The sequence below is a fragment of the Aedes aegypti genome, chromosome 3 (genome assembly GCF_002204515.2).
Source record: "Aedes aegypti strain LVP_AGWG chromosome 3, AaegL5.0 Primary Assembly, whole genome shotgun sequence".
Classification (NCBI taxonomy): domain Eukaryota; kingdom Metazoa; phylum Arthropoda; class Insecta; order Diptera; family Culicidae; genus Aedes; species Aedes aegypti.
Window position 1 is genome coordinate 263,789,966 of NC_035109.1, and position 26,993 is coordinate 263,816,958.

General features: G+C 36.8%; 2 protein-coding genes across 6 annotated transcripts in view; one reads left to right on the forward strand and one right to left on the reverse strand.

Moving 5' to 3' along the window:
* LOC5578336 (calcium-transporting ATPase type 2C member 1) overlaps window positions 1-26,993 on the reverse strand; it is a 260,132-nt gene that overhangs the window by 28,791 nt on the left and 204,348 nt on the right. For all 5 annotated transcript variants that reach the window (XM_001656857.2, XM_021852428.1, XM_021852429.1 and 2 more), the window contains exons 4-6: window positions 19,282-19,549; window positions 18,979-19,216; window positions 17,893-18,708 (exon numbers count right to left, since the gene is read on the reverse strand). In XM_001656857.2, the coding sequence (XP_001656907.2) occupies window positions 17,893-18,708; window positions 18,979-19,216; window positions 19,282-19,549 (1,322 nt within the window). The remainder of the gene's footprint in view (window positions 1-17,892; window positions 18,709-18,978; window positions 19,217-19,281; window positions 19,550-26,993) is intronic.
* On the forward strand, window positions 3,163-4,438 carry LOC5578335. The gene is made up of 2 exons (XM_001656858.2): window positions 3,163-3,681; window positions 3,747-4,438. The coding sequence occupies exons 1-2, from the start codon at window positions 3,673-3,675 to the stop codon at window positions 4,380-4,382; spliced, it is 645 nt and encodes a 214-aa protein (XP_001656908.2). The 5' UTR covers window positions 3,163-3,672; the 3' UTR covers window positions 4,383-4,438.

Here is a 26,993-nt window from a genome sequence, read left to right on the forward strand (position 1 = left end):
CACGACCCTCAGTTTGGTCATGCTGAATAGCTGCGCTCTATGTTCTGCATTTCAAAATCTCTATCATAGTTTTTTTTAAACGGATTCGTACTATTCTAATTCAATATATTTATTCTAAAATTATTTGTCAAAAAGACACGTTCTAAATATAAACATTCAATCACATAAGCTGATTACAAAACAGAATCAGTAAAATAACAACATTGACATAACAGACGTTAACAAACTACTACTACTTAAAGATTAACATTCAGAGCAAGGAAAAATAACGGATTATTGTTTCCATGTGAACTGTTTTTTTGAATCCACGAAATTTTACGTTTTTAAAGTAGAATGTTTCATAGCAATAGATTGCCATTTACAGACAACTTTAAATAAAACGCAACTTCTTTATAGTTTTATGTTATCTATAGCGTATTAAAAACTGAGATTTTCCATTCACAAAATTACGTATTCCCATGATATTGCAACATTTTGTTCTAAAATTAAAGGTTGTTTCGGATCCATATTCATCCGAAAGAAAGATTTCTAAAAAATAACGTAAAGGTGTAGGGCTGAATCGCCTTTATTTTTGCTATACCACATAAAACATTGGGAGGATGAATTGGACATACCTAATTGACATCTATGAACGTGGTATTTTCGGCCGTTGCAATCTTTGAGAGCAGCAAGAACAGTTTTGCTTCAATATCCGACGGTTTCGGTAATGTATTTTACCTTTTTCAATTGACATCGTTTAAGGCGAAGTAGGCCGTCATTGAAATTTGTACTGGTCGTCGATGATTGTGGCTAATTCGTCTAACGGTTACGAATTAAAGAAAACCACTTGATTTTGCACTGACATAGCTGAAAAAGTATCATCATATTTTCTGCATGCAAGCGCAAGTGGTGATACATTTCTGAATCAATATTGCTTATGATGACTGAGTTTTATCACTTTGAAATTGTGTTGGTGTTCTAACCAACAGAGTGCTGGCATCGTGGGGGTTAACTCCAGTGATGATAACCACCGCCAAATAAAACGCAGAAATTGGTTGTGGTAATGCGGCAGGTTATCGGTGATCGGAGATAATGAATTTATGATTATGTTTAGAATTTAAGATCAAATACATTGTTTTGTCGCAAGACCATGGTCGTGTATGTTTAGTCTAGTCAATAGTTAAGGTTTGTCAACTTATGTTTAGTCTCTAAGGTCGGATCGTTTGGTCTTCGATGTCGGTCTGGACAACAGCCTAGTTTAGTACATAATTGAATGTTTATAAATGTTTTCTTTCAATCTACAGATAGTTTCTTATCGTTGGGGAACAAATACTTTTTATAAAGTGCCACGGTATTAAGGGTTGAGTGTTGATAGTTCGAGATCTGAATCCGCATAGTATGTAAGTTCAAAATTCATATTATTTAATAAGTAGTATGATTTTAAGAAAAAATACCATACTTTAAGAATGCAATCCACTTTTTACACGGTTCTAGTAATAGTAGTAATTTTAATTTAATAGTTCACATGAATACGGTGTACGCTTTAGAATAAATAATAGCTTTTGAATTTTCTGTCAACTCATCTAACTAGTTGTCGTTTTTGGTCCTGTCTTCTACTCACCGTTTGACGCTTTTAGGTTTACCTGTCATCCAGCTCAAGCTATTGGTATGTGTGACTCAAGGCCGCCGAATGAACGTACGCACTGGCAATGAAGGGTTGCCAACAGATTGCAAGCTGCAAAATCAATATGGCGGTCAAAACGAATGACGGGCTACTTAGCCTTAAGCATGGGGAAGCAAAAACTTAGATTAACAAAGTTGTAATTGTGACATTTTGTGAACAGTCATAATTTTTCTCATTTTGAATTGGGAGTACAAAGTTAAGTTCAGCGATGTTTATCTACATCTCAGAAGAAAAAAATTGTAGTAGGTAAACTTTATAATATATAAAAGTTTTGAGAGTTTGAATGAGCTAATCGAAGTCTATTCAATTCATTCGAAGCATGGATACCTATGAACAGATGTAATCAAATGTTGTGAAACAAAAAAAAAGATCCATACAAAATAGAAAACAATGTGAAAGAAAAAAACATTTTCTCTCAAAAGCTGTACGTGTCAAGAAAGTTTTTGAAACAGGCTCGAAGTCAGTGGGCTGGCAAATTACCAACTGAAAATGTATCCTTTCTGTTTTTCAAGAAACGAAACATATTTGAAGATTTGCAGCTTTCGTTAGATTCCATCCCTCTTAGAAAGAGAATTCTCAAATTTGTGTTCTTATGAAAATTAATTCTCAAATTTGTGTTCTTATGAGCACTTCTACAGTTATTAACTGAGAGCTTTTTTTTGCCAAATTTGCCATTTTCGCATTCGTTTATCGTGTGGCAGGTACGATGATACTCTATACCCAGGGAAGTCGAGGAAATTTCCAATTTTTGGGTTCTCTACCGGAACTGATTCCCGGAACGACCACAATAGTTTCCAACCTGAAACATTTTGTCAAGTAAATTAATTTCATTTAGTAAAGACTATGATAAATTGGCACAGAAAGCTCTCAGTTAATAACTGTGGAAGTGCTCATAAGAACACTAAGCTGAGAAGCAGGCTCTGTCCCCCAACTGGGACGTAACGCCAGAAAGAAGAAGAACTATGATAAATTATCATGTAGCTAATGGGACTTAAATCCCCAGTTTGCATTCAGTGCATGGTATTGTACCACTTGAATGGGAAGGCAAATAAGTTCATCTGGCATTAATTTTCAAAGAGAAAACATAATTTCTTTTAAAATAATGATCTATTCATTTCCTTTTCTTTTGCACGAGCTTGAATGATGACGTAATGAATTCATTCAAAGTAATGTGATATGTTTACCTTCTAATTGCACATTGATGATGACATTTCCAATTATGGACCCTCTATTTGATTTGTATGTTATCCGCATCGCTACCTACGTTGCCTATTATGGATCCACCTAGAATTGCTAATTATGGACCATTTTGTGTCATTTCATTAGGAAAACTGTTAAAATAACTATTTCCTAGTTCATAAAACCAAATATTTACCATATTTCTGCCTAGTTTCCCTAGAATAAGTATGTTTTGGATGTTCATTTTACGTTTTTCTGTAGCAAATCTGCAATACGCAAAGGGTCCATAATCAGCATCGACTCCTTACATTTCGATATTCTATGTTTTGAAAACAACAAATAGGCATTAGAAAAAGAAACAAAGTAACAAATCAGCATTTTGCTGAATCTATATTATAAATAAAATAATAATAACGAATACAAAATAAATGCATACAAAAGACTTAATAGATCACCAGGCCATAGAGGACATCATACTAACGGTTTCGATACGGGATAGAATTAAAACTCAATGAATTCACATTGATGGTTTCACCCAGAGTAGGCTACTAGACTCAAATTCATGAATTACAGCCCTCCCAACGTTTTACTACAGGCAAAGCGTATCATCCATCAATCAATGCTAGTCGAAGACCTTCAAAAAGAAAGCCATGAATCCGCTTCTTACAGCATAGGCAAACCACTGGCTGCAAATTCAAGAAGGTTTGCCGAAAGCAAACGATTTTCCCCACCAAACAAGTTCTATCCCGAACAGAGTTCATCTATATAAACTGTTATAATGTCATTACCGCAGTTATTGCTTACATTAGACTTCAACAACACAGAGCACCATGAAGCTTGTAAGAATCTGAAACATTTGTTTTTGGCAAAAAATCACTAATTCTAATTTATTATTTCATTTTAGCACTTAATTCTATTCTGCGCATTTATTGGCGCCACACTTGCCTTCGACAAAGAGGAAAAGAAAAAAAGCATTCCCCTCCATATTCCGATGCCATCGCTTGAGCACATACCAGTGCCGTTCGTGAAGCTGAACTTGGTCAAGGGAGGAGAGGTGATTAAGCACGTCCCACAGGAAGTGATCGAGGAAGTTCCGGTGGAGCATCATTACAGCGTCAATAAACCAGTCGAAGTGATCAAGCCCGTTCCGGTGACCAAGGAAGTGATCGTCGAGCGCCCAGTTGAAGTGATCAAGGAAATCCCGATCGAGAAAGTGATCATCGATAAGGTTGAAGTGCCATACGAAGTGATCAAGCACGTGGAAAAGGTGAAACACATCCCGATCGAAAAGCACGTGGAAGTGATCAAACAGGTGGAAGTGATTAAACCCGTTCCCTACAAGAAGTATGTGTTCAACAAGGTGCCCTCGACGATCAACTACCAAATTCCGGAATACGTGAAAGTTCCGTACTCTATTTCCACGAAGCCGGAAGGAAGCATTGCTGAAGTTTACGGCAAGAGTGAAAGCAAGAAGGATAAGAAAGGATGGGGCATTCCCAGTCCGATTGGTTATGTAAGAAGTTTAATAAGCAGTAAGTGAAACAATGTCAAGTGAACTGATAAGATTATCAATAAAAATTATTTATTTGTATACTACTGAGTGTTGTGTGTTTCGTGACGTCCTAGGCAAGAAGGGATAATGTAAAGTGGGCAACTTTTACAAAGTTTTCAGAGGAGCCATACAAATGTCATGAATAGAGAATAGTATGTTAAAAATATCTGAATTTAGCGTGATATAATTTGTACATTCTCCCTATTTAAAGTCCTATTCTGCTACTTCGAGCTTCAGACGAATGAACAGATCTGCCATCGTTGGATTCTGCTATCAATATAAATACCACCAGCGAAGAAAACAAATGACTGGAACTTGCAAAAATCATGTCCGACTGTCAAAACCTGCTTTTGTGTGACAGCGCTATATTGGTTAAGAGCTTTGCTTCTGATTATTATTAGCTTATTAAAAACTCAGGTATGTTAATAATAATTAGAACTTTCTAGACCCGATGGATCACATATGACCCCTGAAGAAAAACGTTTGTTCAACAGATTGCTGAATACAAGTTTATATTGTCTTCGGCAATGTTGTTGTAAATTAATTGCACTATTGAAAAAAATAGGTTTTTTAACAAACTTTATAACCTTCAAATATTCTGAACAAGAACAAATTTTATATGACCAAAATTTGAATACCAAAAATTATGTGTGACAAATTAGCAATGTGAAGGAATTTCTTATATTTCTGAAGTGAGTTTTGACCCCATATTGAGTTACGTTATAAGATCAATCTTGTTTTTTGTACCTTTCGTCATATATATGGTAATTTTGTTTGCTTCAGGAAGTTCTACGCCATCCCAAGAAAATGCATCAAGTATTTTTCGGAATATCGTTCTTAAATTCCTCCAAAAAATACAACAGTGCATCTTCCAGCCTGCCTGCAATATTTTTTGGTACTTCCCTAAGCAATTTATCCATGAATTATGTCTGACATTCTCTCCAGAAAATTGCTAAGAATTCTTAAAAGGGATGTCACTTGAATACATTATTAGTTTTATGAATTCATCTTGACATTATATTAATAACATCTATGAATTCCTACAGTGGTTCTTGAAGTATTTTGATGAACGACCAGAGGTTTTTCTAAAAGTCGCGCCAAATTTTATTATTGTTACTTACTTACTTATTTGGCTTTACATCAATTATCTTGATAAAGCCTCGCCAACAATATTTCGCCAATTCCCTCGGTTCATGGCCGCTTCTCTCCATCCTCGACTGTGACCCACGCTCTCCAGGTCCTGGTGTACCTGGTCAATCCACCTAGCTCGCTGCGCCCCACGCCTTCTTGTTCCGACCGGATTCGTGGCGAACACCATCTTTACAGGGTTGTTGTCCGGCATTCTTGCAACATGCCCTGCCCAGCGTATCCTTCCAGCTTTAGCTACCTTCACGATACTGGGTTCGCCGTAGAGTTGAACGAGCTCGTGGTTCATCCTTCGCCGCCACACGCCGTTCTCCTGCACGCCGCCGAAGATCGTCCTTAGCACTCGGCGTTCGAAAACCCCAAGAGCTTGCAAGTCCTCCTCGAGCATAGTCCACGCCTCATGCCCATAGAGGACTACCGGTCTTATGAGCGTTTTGTACATCGTGCATTTGGTGCGGGGGTGAATCTTTCTTGACCGCAGTTTCTTCTGGAGCCCATAGTAGGCACGACTCCCGCTGATGATGCGCCTTCGTATTTCCCGACTAACATTGTTGTCAGCCGTCAACAAGGATCCGAGGTAGACGAACTCGTCCACCACCTCGAAGGTATCCCCGTCTATCGTAACACTGCTTCCTAGGCGGGTCCTGTCGCGCTCAGTTCCGCCAACCAGCATGTACTTTGTTTTCGACGCATTCACCATTAGCCCGACTCTTGTTGCTTCGCGTTTCAGGCGGGTGAACAAATCTGCCACCGTTTCAAATTTTCTCCCAATAATATCCATGTCGTCCGCGAAGCAAACAAATTGTCCGGATCTCGTGAAAATCGTGCCTCGACTGTTAAGTCCGGCTCTCCGCATGACACCTTCAAGCGCAATATTGAATAACAGGCACGAAAGTCCGTCGCCCTGTCGTAGTCCCCGCCGAGACTCGAACGAACTGGAGTGTTCGCCCGAGATCTTCACGCAGTTTTGCACACCGTCCATCGTTGCTCTGATCAATCTTGTGAGCTTCCCGGGAAAGCTGTTCTCGTCCATGATATTCCATAGCTCTATGCGGTCGATACTATCGTATGCCGCCTTGAAATCGATGAACAAATGGTGCGTAGGGACCTGGTACTCACGGCATTTCTGGAGGATTTGCCGCACGGAAAAGATCTGGTCCGTTGTCGAGCGGCCGTCGATGAAACCTGCTTGATAACTTCCCACGAACTCGTTTGCTATAGGTGATAGACGACGGAAGAGAATCTGGGATAGCACTTTATAGGCGGCGTTTAGGATGGTGATTGCACGATAATTTTCACACTCCAGTTTGTCGCCCTTTTTGTAGATAGGGCATATAACGCCTTGCTTCCACTCCTCCGGTAGCTGTTCCGTTTCCCAGATTCTGACTATCAGCCGATGCAGACAAGCGGCCAACCTGTCCGGGCCCATCTTGATGAGTTCGGCTCCGATACCATCCTTGCCAGCGGCTTTGTTGTTCTTGAGCTGTTGAATGGCATCCTTAACTTTTATTATTGTACTTACAATAAAATAAAAAATAATTGTCATGTAAATTTGAGTTTGAAATCATGTACAAATGTGCTATATGTCACGTAATCTAACAAATCCTGCTGTATTATATGAGATACACTGCGCGAACACGTTTTTGTCTCAAGCATCAAAATACTTGATTAAAGGTTGCTGAATTCATTGCCGTTTTCAAAAATATCACAGCACGGCTAGTTTTTGAAATATTGGCTGTTGAAAATTCAAAATTTGACTATTTCAGCCAACTTGCATGCAAGTTTGCCAGCTTGTAAGGCAATTTATTTGCTTGATTTGCTACATAATTCAAACTTTATGTGTATAACAATGCTTATTAGCAAAATGCATAATACTACACAGCGCAACAAAAATGACATTTTTGCGTGTCTCAAGGATCAAATTATGTGTTTCTAGTAGATTTAGGGTTGCTGAATCTGATGCCGTTCTCAGAAATTTCCCAGCACGTCACAATTTTTGGCTACAGGTCGCCAAAGTTGTATAAAACATTGGTTTTATTGATGTTTACCTAAAATTTGAAGCATATTTTATCAAACTTTTTTGTAATCTTATCCATCAAGCATGCAAAAGAGGACTTAAACTTTCGTTTTAGATATATTTTGGTTGAAATTTCACGATTAAATTAAGATTAAACCGATCTTTTTCAAGATGCTTGCAGTTTCCATACAAAATTCTTCATTTCTCTTATATGGCAAAATACAATACTTTTCTAAACCATCAAAAAATAACTTTTCTGCATCAAAAATATTATAAACTTTGATGATAAGTATTGTTATTCACATAAAGTTTGAATTCTGTGGCAAATTAAGCTAGTGAATTGCCTTACAAGCTGGCAAACTTGCATGCAAGTTGGCTGAAATAGTCAATTTTTGCATTTTCAACAACCAATATCTCAAAAACTAGACGTGCTATGACATTTCTGTAAACGGCAATGGATTCAGCAACCCTTAATTGAGTAAATAGAGGTATTTTGATGCTGGAGACAAAAACGTGTTCCGCAGTGCTATCGATGCTCAGAAGTTGTTTTTTGGTGTTTTAGAAAAGTATTGCATTTTGCCATATAAGAGAAACGAAGAGCTTTGTATGGAGACTTAGAACGGCGTTAGATTTAGCGATCCCAAATCTACTAGAGACACTTAATTTGATCCTTGAGAGGAGCAAAAATGTCGTTTTTGTTACGCTGTGATATAATTGGAGCTTACATGATATATTTCTCTAAATATTTCTTCTTGTTAGTTCAGAAATGACTGTAGATAACACCTAAAAACCAATTGTAAACATTCATGTAAATATCATGAAAAGAGCGTCTCAGGAATCTTTGAAGCTTTCATTGAAGAAATTTTTAATGAATCTTCAGAGGAATTTTATAGATAAGGAAGAAATGTACTGTAAAATTACTGTACGCAGAAAATGTACGTTAAACACAAATATGTTTGAATCAAACCCAAAAATTATTTTCAGTTTTTTGTAGCCACACATATAGGATAAGTTTGAAACAAACATGCGTTTTATTTAAAGCGAACGCGTTTGACGTTAGAAATAAACATACTTTTTTGTTTGTTTTCCGCAGAGACAGACATGCGTATTTTCATTTTATTTGGCAGCAATACGCAAACATTTTTGATGCATCAATTAAAGCTGTTCTTCAAACGATCAACATAGTTTAATTTTGAAAGCATTACTTTCGTTCAGCTTGGGAATATTATAAGCTTTTATCATCATCAATAATATCCATATAGAATAAAACATTCTAATGAGCAAATTACCATACATGATTTCTAAAATAATAATTTCACAAATTTCATAACGCTGCAAGAGGTTTCATTTAAAATGCGTTACGAGAGTGTGGGTGGGTATCAAAAATGTATATGGCGTTATGAAATTTGTGAACAAACCCTAAGTGGAAATGGTAATTTCAAAGTTTAACACCGAATTTTTAGAGGCCCCAACATCATGTTGAACACAGTGCACTGATTACAGGATGGAATCATTTCAACATCTTTGTGCAAACTCATCAAACGAATACTAGTTTTGTTCTAAAACGACCATGAAGATCAAAATATTTTATTCCTCTTAATTTTCTGATCTGGCCTAGAGCAAACTCATTTGAGATCTGCTTTGATGGAAAATCACTTGCTCACGATCATGCCGTCAATAATGATTCAATTTTATGATTAAATCTGAAATCTTTCAAATCCCAATGTTATTGTTTACATTAGAATGGTTAGTAATGTTTCTAGCAGAAAAAAAGAAGTTCTTTACCTGAAAAAAAAAACTGTGGAAATATAAGTCAATTGGTCAAACGGATGAGCCAACTCATTCATTATTTTTTGGCTGTTATGTTCTTTGCTACAACTCAAGCCTTGAAAAACTTCAAGCATGAGAAATGAAAATTTGATATTTTTGCAACGCTTGTATCGCATGTATCAGGCAAGGAAAATCAGGTTTGGAGGAAGCCTGAATCGGTTATATCTAGTGGCCCTATAGCAACATGTATTCTCGCGGAACATTACTAAAGGACCTATGTACAAATGAGAGATTCCCTCCTCTTTCGTTCTCTTTCGATTATAACAGTGGAATACTGAAGATTTTGGGAAGCTTTTCACTATAGATCGAAAGTCAATTTCCTTGACTAGCGTTTCATACAAAAAACGCAACAGAAGAGGTTAATGTGACTCAATTATTAATGAAAGAGAAAGTAAGCAAAGAGAGCCTCTCAATGTTAGATAGGTCCTTTAGTAATGTTCCGCGAGTATTGATAAAGATAGCGTTTGTTTCACCATTCTAGAATAGTACTTTTAACAGAACATAGTGTCTTTGGATTCAAAAATACATTGTTCTGGGGCCATCAATAACTGAGCTAAAGTTCACAAATTCCTCGTGGAAAAGATTCAGGAATTCTTCTAGAGATTTATACAGATTTGTTCAAGAATACGTACAAAGGCTCCTCCCGGGATTCCTCCGCAAATTATTACAAAGATTCCTCTAGCAATTCGCACACGTCTTGAAATTTCTTTAATGATTTCTCAAGATATGCTTAGAAAAAATCCTTCAAAATTTGCTTCATTAAATCCTTTAGAGCTCCGAAAATTCTACCAGAAATGTTGACAAGATTTTCAAGAATCATGCTTTAGAAATTTTTTCTACCGATTCCTCCAGCTATTTCTATGTATGATTTCTTGAAATAGTTTTTACAACAATTTCTTCTACAATGAAATTTTGTAAATTTTCTTGGAAAAATTACTAAGATTTATTCTAGGCTTAATGAAATTGTTGTAAAAATATTTCGAGAAATCATACAAGAATTCCTAGGAAAGATCTTATGTCAATTTTTCAGAAATACTTCAGACGTTTGCATACGTTTTTTTTATCATTATCGAGATTTTTAACCTTGGGCTAGTTCATCTCTAGACCAACTTTTACGCCATTAGTGACTATCTCGGGGGCGGGATTCGGTTCCAGATCCTTGGCGTGAGAGGAGTGAATTTCTCAATTTAATAGTTCATTTAGGTTTTGAACTCCAGATTTTCCAGGGATTTTATCGAGAAAATCCTGCAGGAAATTATGCAGGCTGGTGAATTTTCCAACAATTAGGGAAATTCACCTATTGTAGAAACGTTTAATAGGGGCCTTCCTTAGCAGAATGTTAGAGTCCGCGGCTACAAAGCAAAGCCATGCTTAAGGTGTCCGGGTTCGATTCCCGGTCGGTCCAGGATCTTTTCGTAATGGAAATTTCCTTGACATCCCTGGGCATAAAGTATCATCTTACCTGCCATACGATATACGAATGCGAAAATGGCAACTTTGGCAAAGAAAGCTCTCAGTTAATAACTGTGGGAGTGCTCATAAGAACACTACGCTGAGAAGCCGGCTCTGTCCCAGTGGGTACGCTAATGCCAAGAAGAAGAAGAAGAAGAAAGGTTTAAATAATTGCTTGTTGTCGAACACGTCATAAAAATACATGAGCTGTTTAACCTTCGAGCTGTCGCGCTGTTGTAGTTTGTATAACAGTTGTGATTTATTTGCTATCATTTTGCATCGATTTACTAATATTTATCGACACCAAACCAAAATGTAATCTTCAAGAATGTCGATAGGTTTTTACAGTATGGCCCTTTATAATGCGGTAAAATCAACAGATGTACATAGAAGTCGCATAATAATTAGATGACAATACAAGGTTCGAGTAGATCATAATTACTTAATCCAAAAAAATCGAGATTTTGCCACCAGGCAGCGCTAGTGAGCACTCTTAGTTTTTTTAATATTTCAGGATCGTGATCATTTAGAAATATGGAGTTTTCGGGGGCTCGTTATTTAAGGGCTATCATTATTTTAGCCAATCTGGATAGCCCTATTTATGATAGCCTTCGTGCTACTGAACAAGTCTGCCGAAAACGCCATCTTTATGAGTTGTCAGGCTCCTGAGAAATTTGTAAACCAAATGTTTCATGCTCACTGAGGCAACCTGGCGACAACATGTAAAATCATCTAGCTCGATCAATGATAGCCCTTGGCTTATTACACAACTTTGCTGAAGACGCCATCTTTCTAAACAGCCAGAGTTCTGAGGTACAGTGGGATTCCGTTTTTGGCATGTTCCGTTTTTGGCATGCTCCGTTTTTGGCACCCCCCGATTTTGGCAACAAAATGGATCCGTTTTTGGCAACATTTCTGAATACCATTAAAATTTGTAATTTTTTGTAAATATTATCGTATTTGTTGCTTTATTCATTTAAATAGCAGACAACTAGAAACCGATTACATTCAAGAGCTCCATTTTCGTCGATATTCCTTTAAATCTCATCAACTACTAAGGGCTCCAGCTTATTTACTTCGGGATGGCCATTGGTCATGCATTCGCAACATTTCATGAGGACATTAATCTTCACCAGTATCTCAACTAGAGACCAATCTCTTTTTTTAGGCAATCATACTGAGTGACCAGCCCACTTGAGTCTGCCAGTAGGTGATATAACATACTTTTCTTTAGCTTGGAACAGCTTGTTTGATCATAGGCATAAGCACCGACGTAAGAACAACAGAATGTTACAATCATAAATTTCGTCTCATCTTTTTAGCGCACTGTTCTTATTATAATAAGGTACAGCAAAATGTCATATTATATATATTAATATCATAATATAATAAATATTATAATACGGAAGCATCCACAAATTACGTAACGCACAGGGGGAAGTGGGGGAGTATGCTCGAGCGTTACGGCTCATACAAAAAATCTAAAACTTTTCATACAAAAAGCGTTACGGAGGGGGGGGGGAGGGGTCCAAAATTTTCAATTTTAGCGTTACGTAATAAATGGACGCTGCCTAAATATCATAACTTTTCGGTAATTTCATAAAAAAAAATTGCGTTATTCTAGTGAATCGCAGAACTGTCAACATATTATCCATAAAAAGAGTGCATATTTTACTATATTATATATTATTGCTTAAGAATTTCACCTGCACCCTGATAAAGGCAAACAAAGTCATAACTTCCATAATATCATTGAAGTGTGCGATTTTTGTACTGTGATATTAGTGTGTATATTGATCGTTCTGCGTCAACTATTTTGAGCTACGTTCTTTTTCTGTTAGAGATTCTGAATGACGTTAGATATGTTAAGAGACGATCCAGAAGTCTATACAAGATTTTAAATCAAGGATACAGGTCTCCACATAATCAAAATGTTCCTTATGAGCTGGGACTATGAGTTTCCTAACTGTAATTTGGAAAATCCTTAGGGAATTCTTGGTTCTTAAGGGGATTCTCAGGCATTTCAATGGATTCTTAGAGATTTCTGTAGATTCCTAGCGGACACTGAGAGATTTTTGTGGGATCCTGAGAATGTATATTTAATTTTTGTGGATTATGTCCAAAACCTGATGATTCCTAATAAACTCTTAAGATTTCTAGGGTGTCCTGTAAATTCCTAGCGGGATAATGTATGTTTCTAGAGGTATTTTTAATATTTATTTCAAAATCCAGGGGATTTTGAAAAGATTTCTAAAATAAGAGGAGTGCCAGTGTTAGCCTAAAAATAAAAAAAAAACATTTGAAAATTTTTATCGGAGACTTGAGAATTTTCCGAAATATCGCAGAGCAATCCCAAAATGTTTATTCCTAGCAAAATCCTTGATGAGATCCAGAGAATCCAGAGAAGATCATGAGATCCTACGGATTCCTAGCAAGATGCTTTAGAACTCTAGCGTTTTCCTGAAGATTCCTTACGAAAACCTGTAGATTTCTATCAGGCTCTTGAGGTTTCATAGCAGAATCCTGTAAATTTCTGTTTATTTCATAAGGTAGGTTAAATTTCATAAGCTCAATTAAAGATCATCAAGTAAAAATGATAAGAAGCTTGTTTGTGCATTTTACAAAAATACGAACCGTATTTATGGATCATGAAATGTAGTTGTTTATGTTTACCCTTTTGACTGAAATCAATCATTCATTATGAAATGCTTTACTTTATCAGAAACATAAATTACAAGGAGCAATTCTAAAGTTACCTAATTTTGTAAAATTTTACACTAATGCTAATTTTTAATGTTCATTACATTGAATAAAAGCCAATGTCGTTTTGCAATACCCAGAGCTTTTGTTTTGTAAATAAGTTAAGTTAAGTAAAACATTTTATTCATTTTTTCGTATTCTTACACTTTTAAGAAAATATCAAGTTCTTGAATATAGGTCACTTATGCGATTATTGATTTTACATGGCCCACTCATACAAATAGTGTATATAAAGCTTCAAAAATTTGTTGAAGATGTTGAGTCGTAAAAAGTATGTAGAACGTTTGCCCCAATTAACATTATGGGGATATATATTCATAGCAAAGTACAACCTTTCGGAAAACTGCTTCGAAGTGAACCGTTCTGAAGTCTCGCTGCCATATTGTTCCATAAGGATGATGTAATAACATTCAAATGGTATTTTCAAAACGAATAGTTGAAAAATAAAATTTAAAATATTGGTTCCGATTTTGGCACGGTTCCGTTTTTGGCAACTGAAAATTTCGACTTTGTTGCCAAAAACGGAAAACAAAACAAAAGTTTCATGATCACTAGCGCCAACTGGTTACGAAATCTTGAATGTCTTGGGTAAAATAATGATAGCCTTTAGCTTACTGAACAGCTATGCCGAAATAGCCGGCTCCTGAGATATTTGCAAAACAAACTTTAGAAACAAGCGCAGCCTGGTGGCAGAATTCCGTATCTTAATGACCACCACATGTCAGCCCTTGAGCTACTAAAAAACTTTGTCGAAGTTGGTTTTTCTATATTTAATCTAGATTGCGAGGTATTTCATGTTGAACATGAAAAACCAAGGGTGTTGTTCAAAGTCCAACGCGCGACTACTCGCGTTACAAAAATTCGCACGACAACCGAAAGGTTATCAATAGTCGAGATTATTAGCCGTTCAATATAAGTGTTTATATTTATAAGTTTTTCTGGAGCTCATTCAACACTTTTCAAAGAGCCCGGAAGAGATCTAGAGGGCTTCTCTCTTGTAGGATCTCATTAATAATATAATTCAAGTTTTGTAAAGAAATATCTCCAGGACTTTTTTCTAGCAATCACCTATTTTTTTTTTCCTCAGCATCATCCTGGATAAATTCCTAGAAAAAATCTTTTTTTTTTTTTGAAGACTCCTTCAAAAAAAATCTAGGAGATTCAGTTTCAGAATTCCTAAAGTAATCCTGGGAAAAAATTCTCAAGGTATCTTTGAACATATTTCTAGTTGAAATAATGAAGAAATTCTGGAAAAAAAAATAAAAACAAATCTAAGAAATTCTTAAAGGAATCTCTGGAGTATTTTTTGAATCTATAAAAGAACCGCAGGATAGGTTTCGAAAAAGATCATTTTCTTGAGAAATCGTTGAACGAATATTTGAAGAAATCTCTGGAGTAATTTCTGAGGGTTTCATAGGACAATATTATAGTTGAGTTCTTCGAGGTGTTCCGAGCAAATATCTGATTAAGCAAATATATGAATTAAATTCTGATGAAATTTCTGATGATAATGATTAAATACATGTAATAATGTTTGACATAACGTAACGTCCCAAAGAATCCCACATCTTTGAGAAATCCTTACGTACGTGGTTCCTGCTCAGCCTTGTTGGTCTCGTTTTTTCAGGCATGAGGACTTTATTATTTCCTATCCCTGAAATGGTCGGCATATTACTCCACATTAATTGACATATTGATTACTAAATGAAAAATTAAAAACGGCTTCAATAATACATGAACACAAGATCTATTATTTTCAATCACTAATCTTAATGTTGATTTAATGGATATAATTATTTCAATTGGTTGACTAGTCACATGTCGAAAACATGTTGGCTTAGCGCTATTTTAAAGAGCCACAAATTTCACTCCACACCTGGTCCCTTTTATATCCTGCAAATAAAGAATAAAATAATATGTTAATCAGTCCACAGTTCGGGAAGTCTCTCTTCTGCGCCTACGGTAGCCAGTATTTATAGCTCAGAAATCCCGTAGGTACGAACAAGTAAAAGGTACCAGAGTCATAAGAAATATCACTTGAGATAGGTAGACATGACAGTCCTTTCCCCTTTAGAAACTTTCTATCAACTCTTTAAAAAGCCGCCTTCACGTTGCAACAACGAACAATCGAAAATATACCCAACAAATTCCACAGCTGTAACTTCAAAGTATTCATTTCATGACTACAACAATACATTCAAATCATTGGATTCATACTGCTTTGCTCAACATTACATTTGACAACTTCATCAACACTAAAGAACAATTTCGTTCATCTCAATATAGCAATCGCTTCACAAAAGAACAACTATGTTCACAATGTTCATTTCACGACAATTTCGTCAGCTCTGAAGAACAATTTAGTTCAACTCAAATTGGTAATTTCACCACACTCAAATAAATAAAATTGGCAAACTCGCCACCTCATAGAAACACACACATTTCCATGATCCTCGTCGCCACTTTTATATCCTGCAAATAAAGAATAAAATAATATGTTAATCAGTCCACAGTTCGGGAAGTCTCTCTTCTGCGCCTACGGTAGCCAGTATTTATAGCTCAGAAATCCCGTAGGTACGAACAAGTAAAAGGTACCAGAGTCATAAGAAATATCACTTGAGATAGGTAGACATGACAGTCCCGAACTGACTTGAAGCAGCTATGCGACAAATAAAACTTTATGATTTGTTGCAACGAAAATGAAACTACATACCCTGAAGTTCAATGATAATTCATAGTCAACCTGGTCTCACATGCGATACCTGAAGCTTCATGTTTCGTCTAGAAATGAGATGTTATTTCAAAAGTCCAACAACCATTTCTTTATGGGTCCGCAAACCAGAAGGCTGGACAGTAGACCTGTTCATATTTAAAAAAAATGTCTGGAAATCTACCGGTCAAGCAGTATTCGGAATTCTCATGCTAAGAACAATGTCTGGTCAAATTTTCAGCTCATTTGATAAAGATTTCAGTATGCTTCAAGTTGAAAATGTGTTTTTGGGCTTATTTCAAGGTTTGAAAAATCATAACTAGCATGTGGAAAATCAAAACCACATGCTATTACCACTATTTGAAGGCTAATTCTATTCTGTTAAAGTTTGTCGAACACGCTAACAAGATTAAATTGAGTTTTAACATTGTTTGATCCAAATTTGTACTCCGCTGTACCCAGAAATTACAGTTTTCTCAATATACATGGTATATAAAACATGCATTGGTATTATTTTTTCAGTTCCTAGTCAACGGGAATCAAACATAATACATTTATGAATTCATTGACCATCAACAGATTACATGTTGCTAAAGGCAATAAATTACAATAAATGCCCAAAGATCGAGCACCGCATCGCAACCTGATGATAGTTAAATCATGCATGACACATGTTCTGGATACGAATGAATTGAACAAGTTAGCATTGCTTTTTCTTTCCGAGTGATGATTGTTTTGATCGCATTTTACTGATCATTTAGAACGATTTGAAAACAATCATCATCATAGACTGAGAAAAGGCAGTGCTAACGTGTTCATTTTTTGTATTCATTGAAGCTCACGGTGGTGCTCTTGGCTCACCCACAGTGGATTTACAAATGTGCTTCATAATTACCTATTTTTTACAATTTATTTTCGTAAGATAAATGGTTACTTTGAACGGGATTGACTTTTAGATATGCATTGTCATCATGTCTGGAAATTAAAAATCCGAAATTTTCATGCAGGCATGCTGTTCAGTGAAAACAATTCCCGAAAAAAGAGATTTTCAAGAACCTCGAGATACAAACCTCAACCAAAGTATGTTAAAACTTGCTCCAATCATAAAATCGTGTTCGGCAAAAGTTCGTAGAATTGGATAAACTACTATGTAGAAGTATTTCCGATAAATTTTGATGCTTCGTTCGGTAGTTATGTTTTTTTTTAAGCTTGAAAATAGCCCAAAAACACATAATTGATTTGAAGCACAACTAAATTTACTCTAAATTGAGTGAAATTTTGGCCAGAAGTTCATTTTGCAATGAAAAATCAAAGTATTGGTTGACTGGGGAGTTTCCAGACATTTTTGAAAATATGAATAGGTCTACTGGACAGTAATAAAACTCTGTCTGATTTTGATTACCGGCAACTATCTCAGAATCAGTTTCGACCTTGTTTATGTTTTGATCATCTTTTCGATTTTTTGTAGAGCGTAGGATTAAATCCCATGGTAATCCCCTCATAGAACGTTCACTGTCCAAAATCTTGTAATGTATCACACTTATGTAACAAGTTAAGTCAGTTTCAAATTTACAATCACTTACCGATAGCCATCGCCGTTTCCTGCGCATCACCGGTCACCATTTTGACCAACACCCCACTAGCACGTAGCATTTCAATGGATTCCCGCACTAGAGGCCTGGGTGGATCCGTTATACCAACCAGTCCTAGGTATACCAAATCTTGGATCGAGGATCCCCTCGCAATGGCTAGCACCCGTAGACCTTTCCGTCCAATTTCATACGCTTCTTGCAAAAACTCAGCCTCGTTCTGCTTGCTCAAGGTTATTGGCTGACCACCGTACCAAAACTTGGTACACTGCGGTAGCACCATTTCGATGGCACCCTTGACGAAGAAGATTTCTTCTTTGTTGTTCGCATATTTCGGTACCGCCTTCACAGCCATCATTTTCTGCTCGGAACTGAAGGGGTACTCCTGTATCCGCAAGAAATTGTCCGCTGCTGAATATTGTCCGTTTTTCATGGCCGCTGCCAACAGAGCACCTTCCGTTGGTTGTCCCAAAAGTGTATCGTTTTGAATGATGGCATTATTGCACACGACTCCAGCCTCCAATAGCTGGTTGATGCTACGTTTGGCGTTGTCCATGCTATTGCAATCGCGTATGTGAATTTCGCCGTTATCGTTGTACCCGGCCCCAGTTACATCGGCCATGTAGCCATCCGAAGTGATAATCACCGTGACGGTCATTTCGTTCTTGGTGATGGTACCCGTTTTGTCCGAACAGATCACCGTAACACAGCCTAGCGTTTCCACTGTGGGCAGTTTCTTAACGATGCAGTTGCGTTTGGCCATTCGCATGACTCCCAGTGCCAAGGTCACCGTAACTACGATAGGCAAACCTAGAGAATGAAAATCAATATCTATTAGTATGATCCTTGAAACAAAGGATTGTAAATTGGTCTGTTTAACAAAAATAACATGTTTGCGTGTCTCAAGGATCAAATCAATTGTCTCTAGTAAATTTGGGATTGCAAATCACAATTTTGAGCTATAGGTCACCAAAGTTTCGAATATACTGTTTTTTTTTTCATTGAATTGAATTTTTGAATTGAGCAAATGCGATATTTTTGTACTTGATAGAAAGAAAAAAGTGTCGCAGTATTATATACCTTCCGGAATGGCAGCGACGGCCAAGCTGACACCAATGGTGAACATTTCCACCAGCGGTTTCGACTGGATCCAACCGAGCAGCATAATTGCCCCGATGATGCAGAACGAGTAGAAACTCAGTTGCGCTCCAAGGATGTCCATCGATTTCTGCAGAGGAGTTTTGGGGGCTTCCTCGGCTTGCATCATTTTGAAGACCTCTCCGAACTCGCTCTTTTCTGCCGTACTAACTACAATTCCCTGCATGATTAAATGAGAAGATTTACTATGCGATCAAGCATCTTTGTATTAATTTATGATCCTACCTTTCCATTGCCACACCTAACTAACGTGCCCATGAAGGCGATGTTCTTCATGCCGGTGTGGTTCTTGCTGTTGTTGACGTTGAGCACCACCTCGATGCTCTTCCGGGCCGGTTCCGTCTCTCCGGTAAAGCTTGACTCGTCGATCGACAGATCGTACGCTTCGAATATCCGAATGTCGGCCGGCACCCGATCGCCGACATTCAAGTACACTATATCACCAGGAACAAGGTTTCTCGCGAGGAATGTTTCCAATCGTCCCTCCCTTAGACTGCAATGAGGAAAGGGTTTGAGAAAAGCGGTTTTAGTAGATAATTGTGTCAAAATTGACGATTCAAAGTAAGATAACGGAAGTTGTATAAATTGAAGAAGATATTCACATTTTGTTATGCTGTAGAAAAAGTATGACTTAACGTTTCACATGGACTACAACTAGATATTATAGACGAAGACTTGCGTCGAAAACAATAAATTGATATTACATTGATTTGATGACACTTTTGTATTGCAGATATCTCAGGAGCCTGACCACGTTTTTGGTAAAGTTGTTCAGTAAGTGCTCGAGTTGATTCAAAATTTCGCCACCAGGTGGCGCCAGTAAGCATGAAACTTTGTAACAAAATGCTAACTACACCCGATTCTGTTTTTGCACGGATTTTTTTTACACGGTCGTGCAAAAAAGGTTTCCATACATTTTTTTTCGCCAAAACCTTATTTTTGCATGAAACGTCGAGAAATGGTGTTACTTTTTTTGCACGGTTTTTGAAATTTTGAACTGAAAACTTTTTTTGCACGGTACGCATCCCCGTGCAAAAACAGAATCGGGTGTACTGCCATCTTTCTAAATGGTCAGGATTAACAAAATCATAACCTTGTTGAGCGCTAAAATTTAACATAGCCATCTTGAGTTTGGAGTTCCAAGGTTTGAACAATTTTATTTATAAGAATTACAAAACTGGATAAATCTTGATGTAATCTTGAGAGAAATTCTAAACATAACTATAAAATAATTTTCCAGAAAAAAAAACAAGACTTTTTGTGTGGAGCTCTGAACAAATCTCTGATAATACTTCTGAAAAATACAAAAAGATTTGCGGGTAATAATTCTGGAAGATTTTTTGAATTATTTCCTTGATTTACAGAATTCTTCGGGGCCGTGCAGTTAGTGTCATCAGGAATTTGGTAGTATCGTGTCCAGAAGTGTGGGTTCGATTCCCACTTCTGTCCGATAATTTTTTCGTGAAGAAGGTGTTCCAACTGCGCCACTGGGCAATGCATGCTAGTTTGTTGTCTAGTGTGGTGCTTCCTTCGAAAAACATGACCGTCTACCGGAAGCATTTCCGTGTTGGTGTGTTTTTAAAAATTATTGGACGAATCCCTTGAAAAACATGTCGACATTTTAGTTTTAGGTAATATCATGTAGGTCATGTCATTTTCTCTATATTTTGTCTCAATCTAAATATCATCTTCTAATAATCTTATTCTAATAAAGCAGAAGCAAATTTCGAGTTTAAATGAACCGATTGAGCTGCAATTTTGAAAGCATTAAAATAATGGGTGATTTTCAGAGGAAATTTACAGTGCAACTAAATTTCTTTCAAGATAGCAAGTATAATGTTAGATTATCATGAACAATGCTTTGGTGTGAGATTTTTCCAGGCTTCATATGAAATTCTCCAGGACTTTTCCTGGGATTTTTTTTTCTTTAAACCCTTACTAAGGCTCTTTCCTTTAAAATACGTTCGAACTACCTCTACGATTCTGCCGAATCCATCTCGAATACTCTCGGACACCCCAGGGATTCTTTTGATCTCCCTCTGGTATTCTTTCGAGCTTCCTCTGGAATTCTTTCGGACTTCCTTCGGGATGAATCTAGACTTTCCATCTGGGATTTGTTATTCTTCCGGACTCCCTTTGAAATTTTTCTGCAATTCATCAGGGATTCTTTCGGCTTCCTTTAGAATTCTTTCTGACTCCAACTGGGATTCTTCGGATTTCATAAGAAAGCTCTCTGGGATCCGGACTTTCCGATTCTACTGGAATACCTTCGGGATTCTTCAAGACTACATCTAGGATTCTTCTGGAATTCCTGTGGAACTCTCTTTGGGATTCTTTTTGACTTTCTCTAGTATTCATCCTAACATCTTCTAGGATTCCTTTACAGAGAGTCTTGTGGGATTGATTCGGATTCGCTGTAAGATTATTACGGACTTAATCTGGGATTCTTCTGAACTCTCTCTGGACTTCTTTCAGTCTTCCTCTGGAAGTTTGGATTCATCCGGACTGAGTATGGGATTCTTCTGGACTCTTTTGAGATTCTTACAGAGTCTTTCCGAGATGCAATACTTTCAGCATGCTTCAAAAGTCCTTTCGAGAACACTTCTGAGATGCTTCCAGCATCCTGCAGGGATCCCGATCAGAACCACATAAAAAGATTATAACACATTCCTATCAGCAGTAGTTGAAAATAATAAAAGTTGATAAAAAAATGTTATCAAGATGACTTTGTTCTCAACTTGTTATATTTTTAGTAACACATTTGTAACAACATTTGTTATATTTTTGACATCGCATTTAAAAGATTGTTGCAAATAACATCCGATGTCACTGTTCACATAGTTTGCAATAATTTTGTTATATTGTAACATCCTTGCAACACATTCTGTAATAATTTAGGTATAATTGTAACAGGGTTTGTTATATTTTAGTTTGATTTGGTTCAAATTTTGTTAGAATTTTTGTTATTTTAACTACTAACGGTACATGTTTTATAACAACTGGTGATATAAAAAATCATATCAGGGGAACACATTCTGTTATAATCTTGTTTCTTCCGTCTGGTCGGGATGTTTCCAGGATCATTCAGGATACGTCCAGAATTCTTGCAGAATCCTTCCGAAAGCCTTCAGAATCCTAAGATAAGTCTGAATTGATTCTGGAAGCATCTTTGAAGCTCTTCAAGCTTTTTTAAGTAATCTTGGCATTGACCAGGAAGTAGATTGATACAATCCTGAAAGCATTCTGGGAGCACCCTGGAATGGTTCAGGTAAGAACTTGGAAGTATCCCACAAGGATTTGGAATTATTTTGACAATATCTTGTTATAAGCTTGGAAGCGATGTGGAAGTGCCTGGAAACATCCTGAAAGTAGTTTTGAATTCATTCTGGAAGCATTTCGAAATAATCCTGGAGCCATTGGATTTTGGAAGTAACCTGGAAGCAATTAGAAGGGTTTAGGAACTTAAAAGTTCCATACCAAAGAACTGGATTACATCCTCGCAATTGAAATGGAACTGATTTGGAAAAAGTTCATAAGGAAAGTATAATCCCGACCAGAACCACATAACAAGATTTTAACATATTCCTATCAGCAGCATTTAAGAATAAAAGAATTTGATATAATTTTATCATGAAGATGGCTTTGTTCTCAACTTGTTATATTTTTAGAAATACATTTATAACAACATTTTTTATATTTTTGACATCGCATTTGTAAGTTTGTTGCAAATAACATCCGATATCGTGAACAGTAACATAATTTGCAACAATTTTGTTATTTTGTAACATCCTCGCAACACATTCTGTATTAATGTGGTTATAATTATAATAGGACTTGTAATATTTTAGTCCTGCTTGGTGCAATATTTGTTAGCTAGTTTTTGTTATTTTAACTACTAACGGTACATGTTCTATAACAACTGGTGATATAAAACAAATCATATCAGGGAAACACAATCTGTTACAATCTTGTTTCTTCCGTCTAGTTTCTGATATTCATGCATTCAAAAACAGGAATTATACAAAAAAATCACCTACAAAAGTATTCTTAATTACAACAAACATAACAAAAGTCATTATGAGTGGGCTTCGTAGTTGTGCGATTAATATCATCAATGCATTTAGCCGTATTGTGCTAAGGAGTGTGGGTTTAATTCTCGCCTCAGGCCGGAAAAATTTTGAAAGAAAATGTTTTCTAACTGTGCCACTGGGCGTTGCATGCTAGTCCGTAGTCTAGTGTGGTGCTTTCTCAAAGGGCAAATAGCCTACTGGAAGCATGAACGTGTCCGTGTCTTTTTACAAGTCTTTGTATTTGGATCCTTCTCGACTCCGCACTATGGACCTTTGCACGAGTTCACTAATTTGACGTTTGAGCGGTGCCGTATTCATTCGTTGCCATGGTCACGTAAATAACACGGCACCGCTCAAAAGTCAGATAGTGAACTCGTGCATCGGTCCATGGAGCTATGCACGAGTTCACTAATTTGACGTTTGAGCGGTGCCGAATTCACTTGTTGCCATGGTCACGTAAATAACACGGCACCGCTCAAACGTCAAATAGTGAACTCGTGCATCGGTCCATGGTCGAACTCCGCCAAAATGAGCAAACATAATTTTGAGATTTTTATGTTTTTCTAAAACATACCTAATGTACTATATTATTATGTACTTTGAATGAAATTGTACTACAGTCATCTCTCCCTTACTCGATATTTCGTATCTCGATATCGAGTTAGAGAACCATAGTAAAAATTGGTTTTCATGGCTACCTCGATGGTCCCTTGGATTTCTTTTATGCTGAGTCAAAAAACTGAAAAATGTGGTAATGAAAGAAAGTAGGGTGCCGGTGCCATTAGTGGACTACCTAAGCTATAAAAAATCATAACAAAATAACGAAAAGCCTTAACCGAGATCTTTTGGCGTCAGCAGAAAGATTTCAACCTCTACTATATGGGAAACATATAAAAAGAGTGATAAAACTAATTTTTTAACATAAAATCGCTTGAGCCACTATTGGTACACGTGTTCCAGTAGTTGCGCTAGTGCTCCAGTAGTAGACGTTCGGGAACGATACAAGGAATTTTAAACAAAATGGTAAATTTTTACATAGGATTAACATTTTTCCCTCGGAACAGCAACTAATATCTTTCGAATGAAGCATAAAGATCATCTCTGGGACTTTTCTCCATTTTTATACATCCATTTTTAAAACTGCTTCCATCCGTTGATCCACTATTGGAACACGACGGCTACTACTGGTGCAAGGGAGCAAATTTTTTGCGTAAATTTAATTATTTATATGACTTTTTGATAAAATAAAAAGCTGAAATTTGGCAAATCGACTAAACTAGAGGCGATCTATCCACCAAAAATAGCACATGTCGTTTTTATCGAAAAATGTACGTTTTATTCCATAGTCCAATCTACTGGTACATTACAACCATTGGTACCGACACCCTACATCTTTTTATTATAGGAATGCAATTTTTCCCTAATGCTATGCGCCATCTGAAAGCTTATAGTTTAACATTTTTATCGAGCATTAGGATGGAAAAAATGTTTGGTTGAAGTCTAGGGGTGGGACAGTCGTGCTTAGAGGAACACTTTGAACAGAGTAAGCTTGAGTAACTCATATTTTGCTCAAAACTATTTCCGGTTACTAGGATCTTGCAAGCATCCGACATCAGGTGTTCGCATTATTCAATATGTCAAAACGATTATTTTGCAGCATTTAACCCAACGAATTCAAAATTTCTCTACCACTATAATGAATTTCGGCCATGGTCATAATTTGGGTGTTCTTGATCCATCAATCACATTTCCCACCATAATAAGAAATGCCTGACAATAACCTTACATTGCCTTCGCGAACTCCAGAAAAATATCGATATTATCACCGAAAAAAGGAAGTTGCTCATATCTGAAGAGAATCATAATAGAGTCAAACAAATGAATTTATAAATAGTGAACAAACTTACGTATAAAACTCTTCATTAGGCACTAAAAAAGGATAGCATCCACTCTGTGCTGAAAACATTAAGGCTGTTGTAAATTAAAAAAAAAACTCGTTTTTGCTCCCAGTGGACTTTTGCCTTTTACAATGGATTCGCTTGCAGTCCATAGCAGCCGGAAAACAAATGTGCTGTACTGAAGCAGTATTCTAAATTCACTTTTCAAGGCAAACAGACTTCCGGTACCTGACGACGGTAACCATCCACACGTTATCATAGTTCATAAATTGCTTGATCTATCCCAAATTGAATAACGATTGTACCTGGGAGGGAGAAACCAATACAAAATTTCTGTACGTCATAGTCACGGTGTACTACATTGAGAAGGTGATATATTCCGAAAACTGACAGCTACTTGACGACGTCATTCCTATCCACCTCGAACAAATTTGCGAAAAAAATGATCTAGTGGTCCGGAAGATATATGGTACGATAGGAGTGACGTCACATGTTTACAATCAAACTAGATATTTACATCAGTAAAGAGCCTGCCTTGTTAATTTTTATGCCGTGGTCATAGTGAGCCGGGATTCCGCTGTCACGAACTGTCACTGTGAGCCCAGATCTCAAACATTGGACTAACATGGAAAAAGCGCGTAACTGATTGAAACACAATTTCGCATTTCATCAAAAGTGACAAAAATTGAATGAAAATCAATTCATTCACATAATGCAAGTAATGTCACGTGAGCACCTTTCAACTGATTGAATATGAAGCATTAAAAAACGCATCGTATTACTTTTTCCAATGAAAATTCATATTTAGTGCATAGAAAACTGTGGCCCTTTTTCCATGTTTGTCAGGAAAGATCGAAAGTACACAACAAAAGAAAACTAGCGGTTTTCTCCAAGCCTGCCTTGATTGTTGTTGGCAAGCTGGAGTTATCTTGCAGTTCAAACAAACGTTGTTCTATATTTCGTGTGTAGTATCGGTGCCTCCCTCCCAGGATTGTACCATATCAGATAACGCGTTTTAGCTCAGCCCATCTGCTTCTAGTAGTATTCGGTAGAGCACTAGAACATTTTGTAACAGCTTGTAACAGCTGCTATCAACTTTCTCTGCCTTCCCTGAAGCTCTGGAACTTGATATCAAACATACCAATCATATGAGTATTCGTTAATTGCGGACATACAGTTCTGGGAATTCGTAGACCACGTCCTTCTGACAGCAGCTGTCCATTCCATCAATCTACAATCAGAGAAAAAAATCTATCTACGTAAGCTCACGTCATTTATGCCATAGATTTCAACACAATAACAAGCTACCGCACGGGTTGCTATGCGCACTCCTAAACAAGCAACGAGAGTTACTCAGAGTTGCTCTAGATCTAACTCTAAAGTTAGCTCAAAAGCAAAAGCTGTCCCACCCCTAGGCTGAAGTTTTAGTGTTATTCAGTATTTCACTTAAGTAATTTTGATGATTTGTAACATGAAAAACAACTCTTGTCACGTAATGTACCCGCCATTTCGAAATGTGCAAATCAAAAAGCATCCTTTGATCTCACCAAACAACGTTTAAATCTATTGCAGAAATTTGCTGATTTTCAAGTTTGAGCAATTTGAATAATTCAATATTTCACATAAGCACAAAGAAAGTTTGTGCTTTCAACTGAATTTGATTTTATTTCTTATAAAAACGATTTAAAAAATGCTACGTAATATGTGAATGACACCAAAAACATAAAAAAAACATCTTCAAAAAAGTAATAAAATTAGTTCAGGCAAAATTTTAGTTTTTCCGACCATTGTGCTTCGAAATTCTTTTGAGGTGCTTGCAGAATCTTTCCGAGATGTTTCCAAAGTCCTTTCGAAATGAAATGAAAAAGTTCTTCCGGAATGCTTCCAACATCTCTCCAAGATGCTTCTTGAATCCTTAGAGAAGTCTGAAATGATTCTGGAAGCATTTTTCAAACATATTTTTTAATTT